General features: G+C 32.1%; 2 protein-coding genes across 2 annotated transcripts; both read right to left on the bottom strand.

Moving 5' to 3' along the window:
• Window positions 1-226: 226 nt before the first annotated feature.
• LOC103316026 (alcohol dehydrogenase 1-like) lies at window positions 227-1,949 on the bottom strand. Its single transcript, XM_008207523.2, has 6 exons — window positions 1,510-1,949; window positions 1,297-1,429; window positions 1,118-1,224; window positions 872-1,045; window positions 643-785; window positions 227-557 (listed from the first exon to the last, which is right to left on the bottom strand). Exons 1-6 carry the CDS (start codon window positions 1,600-1,602, stop codon window positions 416-418), a joined length of 792 nt encoding a protein of 263 aa, XP_008205745.1. The 5' UTR covers window positions 1,603-1,949; the 3' UTR covers window positions 227-415.
• A 1,172-nt stretch (window positions 1,950-3,121) lies between these two features.
• On the bottom strand, window positions 3,122-7,317 carry LOC100116636 (facilitated trehalose transporter Tret1). The gene is made up of 5 exons (XM_001601028.4): window positions 6,829-7,317; window positions 6,515-6,761; window positions 5,863-6,083; window positions 4,777-5,190; window positions 3,122-4,704 (listed from the first exon to the last, which is right to left on the bottom strand). Exons 2-5 carry the CDS (start codon window positions 6,547-6,549, stop codon window positions 3,818-3,820), a joined length of 1,557 nt encoding a protein of 518 aa, XP_001601078.1. The 5' UTR covers window positions 6,550-6,761; window positions 6,829-7,317; the 3' UTR covers window positions 3,122-3,817.
• Window positions 7,318-8,713: the final 1,396 nt, after the last annotated feature.

Genomic DNA, 8,713 nt, shown 5'->3' on the forward strand with positions numbered 1-8,713 from the left:
TATTGTCGATATGTTCCATCTATTATCGATTTATAGATACAACAATTCAGAACAAGTGCAGATGCGATTTAGCTCATCAGCTATTACAGTATTTTATTATATCGCATTGCAAATAATATAATATAAGTATTATTTTTCCTCTCCATATTAATAGTATTAAAATTTAAAATAGGCAAGAGTGGGAGGATAACCCTGGTTGTGAATAAACTTCTCTCAAACAACAATTATATAAAAATAACCGGCAACGTTTCGTCCTTAGTGGGGACCTCCTCAAGCCATATTAAATAAATAAACAAAAATATTGCACAGGAGACGAATAAGTCTCACTCGTCATACATGTTATCAGTCGGCTGTCGCATAAGCCATATAATATAAATTATAGGTATATGTATATTTATAATGGTTTCACGCGAATTCATGGAATTGGAACAGCCCTATCTTTATAAAGTTCTAAATCTCTAACGGCATACGGCGGATTGTTTTCTTCTGAGACCCAAACAGCACCGCTTTCTCCTTTTTCGATCATCTCCGCTATGGCCAAACCAACAGTTTTTGGTCTAAACAGCATAAATGCAATAATATTATACGATATTAAAGTGTTCTAATATGGTTACACATGAATAACAAACCATCAGAACTTACGATTGCGAGGGACTGTTAGTCAAAGCACTACTTGAATTACCAACGAAATAAAGAGGCTTGGCGATGTCTGTTCTAATCATAGATGTACTTGTCAGTCCTGGACACATAGTCATCGCACGAACTCCAGTTTTTGCATAATGAGACTGTAAATACATTTGAATCTCAAATCAATATTTCTTTTTAATGTACATTTTCCCAGCACGAGTGTGTTACAATATTAATTTTTTACCTTTAAAGAATTCGTGAATGCCACAACAGCATGTTTAGTTGCCACATAAACCGGAAAATCTTCGTGAAACATCAATCCAACAATAGAACTTACATTAATAATCGTTCCACCTCTACCGCCCCGATGGATTCCCATTTTATCGATGGCCGTTAGAGTGCAGAAAACTAAACCTTTCTAAATATTCCAGCGTATGAAAACTTTATTCGATTGATTATTTTTTTAATAATTCTATGATAATATACTTACGAAATTAACATCGATTGTTAACTCTGTGTCTGCATCGCATAAAATTCCTGCGAGGTTGATTAGAATATCGACCGATTTGTGAGATTTCAAAACTTGGTCGTATTTTTCTAAAATTGTAGCAATAAAAATCATTATATCTTCTGTAAACAGTTACGTTCAGATAAGGGCTGTAATTGTACCTTCGAACTGATGTTGATTCCTCACGTCGCTTGCATAAAAGCCGACTCGACCTTCTCCAAATTCTTGCTCGAACTTTTTTAATTGAAGTTCAGCATAGCTGTTCTTTTCTTCTGTATCAAAGAGAGCTATGTACTAAAATTTAATTGATTATACAAATGCCGACGTAATATTTTCCATATTATATTTAAAGAAAATGATAAGCCTATACGCACTCTAGGTTCGTGTTTTAGTAAAACTTGTGTCGTAGCCGTCGCTAATCCTCCAAGACCGCCAGTAATTATAATGACTTTGTTTTTAATATACATATTTTAAGTTTTGATTTCTTGATTATAAGTATAATATACGCAAGAATAAGGTTCATACGGCGATATTCGCTACAGCACCTGGAAAAAAATAATACATTATATCCTGGTAGAAATATTAACGGGTTTCCAGCTAGGAATATGCGCGATACTCGTTAAAATTAGCCTAAAATTAGCCAAAAGCTGCTATCAGAGCGACCGTTTTAACGGGTTTCTACCTAGGAACCTGCTTAATTTTTAGCGGCCGCAGTTCTAGCTATTTGTTACTTAATAACTTAACGGGTACACGTATTAACGGTCTATCAGGATTGTAACCATCGTATGTTTTTTTATCCTAATGTAATGTTTTATCCTGTAAATTATATATTTTTTTCTTGAATCTCCAATATGCATGAAGTAAATATACCGAAACTTTAAAGTCTAAACTTAAAAAAATTGTACTCTAAAAATCTGTAACACACGTAGCAAATAATTAAACGTTTTTTTAAAACTAATCAAAAAAGTATATATTACACTGATAATTATATTTACAGTTATAAGTATCGTTTATTTAATTTTGTTTATAAACCATTTCATTTAGACAGATTGAATAGTTATATAGCTATTTTTGATCAGTGAATTAGAGTATTGCTAAGTTTATATGCCAAAACCTTCGTCTAAACAAAATTAAAACACTTACCTTTGATTCTGCAATGAAAATGTTTTCGGTATATGATGCTGTAACTTGATGAAATTTTTTCTAAATACTGTCACCTTCGTCGCTGATAAGATAATTTTTACGTATGTTGGGTGTTACAATGCTAAATAAAAGTTATGCGAGCCGAACGTACATTGGAGACCGTGTGCGCTATTGAGGCAGTCCGCATGCTTGATATCAATATTTATAATCATCTGAATATCACTGATAATGTATTGCTGAATGTAAAGGCAGTTCGGTAATCAAAATTAAAAACAATATAACGGCTTATTTTGAAAGAAACGGGAAAAAGGATGTTTACAAAAGTATGTCTATTGCCATATCGTACCGGTCACAATAGTTTTCACCTCAGAATAACCATCCGATATTTGAATTCGTTTATTATCAAAAAATAATTAAAAGTAAGTCAGATATTATTAAAAACTATGAGTATTATCACAATTTGAATGTTTTTTTATATTAAAAAAAAAGAATACAATAATTGCTGATCAGTTTTGTGTGCCAGCTTCCAGTTTCTACAAAACCGGTTTTGTTGCTGCAAGGTTACTTTTTCCGTTTTATGTCTGCCCATTCAGAATTAAAAAATTACTCTTACATCGTTTCTGCATTGAAGCCAAAATTTTCATTTGTTTTTTAAAAATTGAATTAAATTAAAACGCATTTGAACAAAATGTTAATTTATGAGTAACATATTGACTCATATTTCTTTAAATTACAAATTTTTCACTCATATTATATTGATTTACACAAAACAATTCCATTTTACATTTTTATATATATTCAAACTATTAAAAATTATAATCGTAAATAATTACTTATATAAAAACCAACGATTTATATAAATTAAAATACCATAAAAATTAATGTACCAAGTAATTTACTTTTTTTGTACAACTATGCAGATCTAAAGTCAGATCTGGTGTAAATCTAGTTAAGCATATGCTATAAGTTGCACTAGCTTACGTATACTGAATAAATTAAATTAAGGTATAACCTTGATGATAAATTTCTTCGAGTGTACAAACATGCATTGAATGATTCCTATACATTAAATATAATATATGTATTATAAAAATTATTAAAAAGTAGATAAGACTGGCATCAGTAGATATATTGCTTAATCCATAGCTGTTATTTTGGTAACGGTTTATTCTTGGGATAAAAACGTATAAATTAATAATTTATCAACCAGTTTCTTTGTAGTGAACAAATTAGCACAAGTGAAATCAAATATTTAAAAAGGTATCTCCATAAATGTATAAAAGCTGCATTTTTTAGGATGTTAAAAAGTTGCCAACCATGTAATTGCCATTTAATACAAAATCATATGAAAATTTTAAGTGTAATGAATCTCATATAATACTGAATTTTCGCATTGTATTTATACATACTGTCAAACAACAATTTCTTTCAATCAATGCGTAAAATTCGTACGATTCAAATAAATTTTTATAATTCCTGCATGACACTTTACGTCGAGATCTCTTTAAATTATCTTATTTTCAATTTTGTTGCACATTGCTAGGCCACGTTATTTACAGGTGCCTGATCCATCGGTTTGGATGCATCTTTGAATTTACAAACACCCGCATAGTGATCTTCGATTTCCTTGAGCGTTCTACCCTCAGTCTCGGGTAGTATGAAGTATAGCACGATCAGACCCATGACATTGACCATCGCAAAGAAGAGAAAAGTTCCAGCCATGGTCATATCCCGGATCATGTACAAAAACACTTTGCTAGCTATCGCCGAGTAAACGTTGCACGTAGAACTGACTAATCCGTTCGCGACGCTTCGAACATCCGTAGGAAATACTTCCCCGGATATTATCCAAGGGATGCCTTTGATTCCAAGCGTCGAAGCGAACACAGATATGAGAATCATAGCTGTCGGTATCCACGTGTAGTCCTTAACATCGATTTCACAATGATCGCGAGCGTAACTGTAAATCGCTACGATTAGCAGCGAAGCTCCAGTGCCGGCTAGAGATAGAAAAATGAGTTTTCTCTTCCCGGTATAACGAATGAGAAGAATGAGAAGCAATGACGCGATGACTTTGAGCAGTCCCATTATCATGGTCGCGGTGTATTCGTTAATCGGCGAGTTGAATTTTTCGAACAGCGGAATAGCGAAGATCAGAAGAGGAGTGCTACCGTTGAAGCAGCTCACGAAAAATGTGTAAGACACTGTGCAAAATGGCAGTAGGACCGCTTTTCTGAGATATGGTTTGATGACTTTCTTCAGAAACTGACTGCGAGATGATTTGCGATCGATGATGATCTCGTTAACAGGTCTCGATGTTGCGGGCGTGTGAAACACCGTTTGGTATTCTTCCCTCACGTCGCTAGCCGTGGTCCAACCGCGCAACCAGCACAAAGCTCGTTCTGCGTCGTCAAAGCGGTTCTTAGCTAAAAAGCGGGAAGGAACATGAATATATACCAACTACAATTAACTCTAAAGTGTGATGCATCGATTCTTACTGATCAACCAATGTGGGCTTTCGGGCATCATAATCATCAGCAGTAGACAAGCGATCGGCACAGCGAGATTCACGAGAACGAGGGTTCGCCAGTAAAGGTAGCCAGCAATGAGAAATTGCAAAAATATGCCGATCATTATGCTCATGGATACAGTGGCGGATAACGACCCGCGTAAGGCTGGCTCGCTGATTTCTGCCACGTAGGTTTGAATAGGTGCCTCTGAAAGACCGCCTGACAGTCCAGTCAGTGTCAGGGCGGTAAAGAGCATCCACGAATTTGTGGAGTAGTGGAGAATCAACCAAGATACTATGTAGGGCATGGTCAAGAGAACTATCATAATTTTTCGACCGAGCCACTGAGCAAACATGCCGCTTGCGATGGCGCCAACGGTTGTGAGGATGTAGTTCATGCTGCCTGGAAATTTATATTTATGCAGCCAGTCGACTTTGTTGTATAATATATAGCTAAATATTTTAAAATGGTTTGTTTAAACAATAATCTGAAGATAGAAAGGATAGTTGTAAAGAAAATTTGTTGCAGCTTATCGATAACTCTGGCACACTATGAAAATTGGAAATATATATTATTATTATAATTATCACACAACATTCATTGATTTTGAATATTAGTACTTTTCCAAATCGCGTATTTGATGAGAGCATTAGATATGTTTATGACGGATTTTATGTATATTTATATAATGTTCACACCTCTAAAAAACGATGATTTGCAATTTTTAAATTATGCGTATAATTCATCAAATTGATTATAATGTGTACGTTACGAATAGCAACTCAGCGGTATAATATTATAAATATATGCTTGATTCATAACGTATATCGTATAATTATTTGATCCGATATTATACTTACAAAAGTTAGTTTTATTTTATAATATAACTATAATACTTGTTTCAAGACAGCGAGTATAATCAAGCAGTGTAAAAATACAGTAAATTATGTAACAAAGGATTAGGAGACATGTACATTTATGTTTAATTAAATTTTTTTCAGATGTCATATTTACACAAAAATCATTAAATTAACATTAATGGAAAATTTGTTATCAATACTAATATTAACATACCAATCCAGGTCAATTCTTCGAGACTGACAATGATTTCAGCATTTTTTTGGTACAACTGAGGAATCAAAATTGTAGAGAATCCAATGCTCATACCGATTGACAGAGTTAATAGACTTGATGATAGTGTGGCACAATATTGGCATAAGGCTCTCTTTAAATTTGATTTTGGGATTTGGCGGACTTCGTGTAATTGGTTGTCTTCCAAACTAATTTCATTATGTCTGAAATATTGAATTACATTATACAAAAAACGTGAACTTTTAATTCTCTGTGAGCACATTAATCAACTTATAAATATTTTTATGATCGATAATTCAAGTTTATGAAATGGAGAAATTTATTAAAGTTATAAACGTTGTTTTCGAATATGTTACTAAACTAAGCCATCTGTGCAAATTACATTATCAAACGTACGACACGTTATTATTAGCCGACATAAAATATTGAAATGGAAAGAAAATTAATTTGTTCATGCATACAAATTTTAATTATTTTATAAAATACGTTATACATTTTATAAGTGTGATTGCGTAGAGTATTTCGTTGAAGTTATTTATTTTTTTTTATCATAAAATCTATTGCAGAAATCTTGTACTTAAAAGCATAAGTTACGCGCCAGCGTTTAAAAAACCAAATGTATGTTTACACTCACCTATTTGAGGCTGTGCTAGATGAACTAGGTTCCATTTTAGCTTATGTTAAAAATAGTTTGTTGCGCAATAATTTAATAATAATCACTCAAAGTGAAAAAGAGTGTACGAAACAAATAATTTTTTATGGACTGTCACCATTCTTTAAAATATGAATGTACTATTCAAGGCAATCTATTTTTCTTTTCATATCGTCAAAGGAAAACTTCGTTATCCACAGTCGACAGCGCTGCAGCGACTAATGCTGATCTTTTTAGAGAGCGATATAATATTATGTACTGCGGTAATGTAATATAAGATACGAATAGTTTTCTACCTTTTGCAAGTGCTGGCTTTCAGAAAGTGAGTATCATGTGTTCTCCGGGTCTGGGCGTTAAAAATATGGCGGCTAAATTGAGTATAATGAGCATTTAATAGATATATAATTAAAAAGCTGATTTATGCACACTAAAGATAAGAGAGCTAGCAATTGCAAGATTCTTTCTCAATACATGATTGTCTATGTTTATGCAGCTATGTACACGTGCACAAACAAATCAAAAATAAACTTTTCAAACAAGTTCGTCTAAGAGATATTTGCAGATGGCGCTATAATAAAGATCTGTAAAAATCATATGAATATTTGAATATTGATCCTAGTGTAATTTTTAAGTATATTTTTATTTAAAATCGTCATTCTATATTTTTAGGTAAGCTTATTCGATTTTTAGTATTTTTATCTGCAATGTACAATTTTCAGCAGTTATTTCATGTAATGTGATTAAGTTGATTTCGAAGTTCGTATAATATGACTAATGTTTATACGATCTTGAAATCTGCCAAAAATTTAAAAAGGAATCATTAAAAATATTCGAAGGGTATAAAACAAAATTATTTATATTTTTATTACGAAAATTTCGTACATATTTTTGAATGAGTTACATACCCGATAGATACGCAAACAAGTTTATTAATTTCAACAGTATATTATCATTCGAGTGAATTTTAAATGAACATTGTTATAAATCGACACCGATAGATGTCTCGTTTAGTAAGTTACTTGCGATATTTTGGTACACGCACCATACGTAAAACTGTTGAGTGGAATACTTATGAATAATTATATGCTATAAATCTTTTCGATTTATTACAGAATTTTGATTTAAAGTTTAAGTAATTACCTTACTATGACTTTGGTTTAGCACTTTAAAGTTTTATATGTACATATAGAATTTATTGCTATCTCAATTTAAATATTTTTAAAATATTTTACATTTATAAGAAAACGTGCAAAAAACTTATCTTATGAAATAGTGGAAGTATCTACTAGCGTTGATATATTTACAAATACCAAAAAATAAGTGGATTATTTTTAAATTAACATACTTAACAGTCAGGATAATACAAATTAATCGCATAAAATAATGGATTTATCGGTCCCACATCATAAGTAAGTAGGTTCAGTCTTTTTGTTTCACATTCAACTTATTTTAAGTAAACTGAGATTTTCTAAATCTACTTATTACTTATACCACTCTGATTTTAAATACTGAATTCCCGCGGCGGATATTCTTGAAAAGTCATAGGTAGGTTCAAAAGACGGGGATCCTATTACTGTTTATTCAGACTCTGATAATAAATATCTGTGATGATTTCAAGTATATTTCTTCAAATCTGCAAAAATATATAATAAGAAATAATGTCTTTCAAAGTAATTTCGCCATAATAGCATAGTATTAAATATTCTGATCACGTAACAGAATAGCGTCCAGGCATAAATCGTCGCTCTCTACGAAGAGTAGCACTGTTCAAATTTCGCGTCATAAGTAGCACAACTCATTTGACGCGCGCTGGACTAGCACAACTTAAAATTTCCCCCTTTTTAAAAGAGTAGCACAACTGGCGCATTTGACGCGAAAACTAGCACAATTCAAACATTAAACAACGAATTTCTATAAAAATTTTCCGATTTTTGCGAAACTGTCCCTAATGAACATTTTTAAATATTCACAATTCACAACTTTTTACCGAATTTAAAACTGTTTTTCCAAACACAATAATTTTTTACAAACATTTTTTTTTAATTGTTCACATTTTTAGAAATATCCGAAAATTTTTAAAACTTTGAGGTTTGTCTGTCTTTATTATTATTTTTTTCACATCAGTCTCCTGATGAGGGCGGCACTGTCCGTCGAAACGTTGAGAAGAAAAGAAAAAATGTC

The sequence above is a fragment of the Nasonia vitripennis genome, chromosome 1 (genome assembly GCF_009193385.2).
Source record: "Nasonia vitripennis strain AsymCx chromosome 1, Nvit_psr_1.1, whole genome shotgun sequence".
NCBI classification, from domain to species: Eukaryota; Metazoa; Arthropoda; class Insecta; order Hymenoptera; family Pteromalidae; genus Nasonia; species Nasonia vitripennis.

Bases quoted from the DNA above. Each gene is read 5' to 3' on its own strand.
- LOC103316026 (XM_008207523.2), bottom strand. From the start codon at position 1,602: ATGTATATTAAAAACAAAGTCATTATAATTACTGGCGGTCTTGGAGGA. The intron at 1,046-1,117 runs GTAAGTATATTA...TGGAATATTTAG, and splicing joins TAACAATCGATGTTAATTTC to AAAGGTTTAGTTTTCTGCAC. The intron at 786-871 runs GTAAAAAATTAA...ATGTATTTACAG, and splicing joins CATTCACGAATTCTTTAAAG to TCTCATTATGCAAAAACTGG.
- LOC100116636 (XM_001601028.4), bottom strand. From the start codon at position 6,549: ATGGAACCTAGTTCATCTAGCACAGCCTCAAATAG. The intron at 6,084-6,514 runs GTGAGTGTAAAC...TCAATATTTCAG, and splicing joins TCTAGCACAGCCTCAAATAG to ACATAATGAAATTAGTTTGG. The intron at 4,705-4,776 runs GTAAGAATCGAT...CCCGCTTTTTAG, and splicing joins AAGCCCACATTGGTTGATCA to CTAAGAACCGCTTTGACGAC.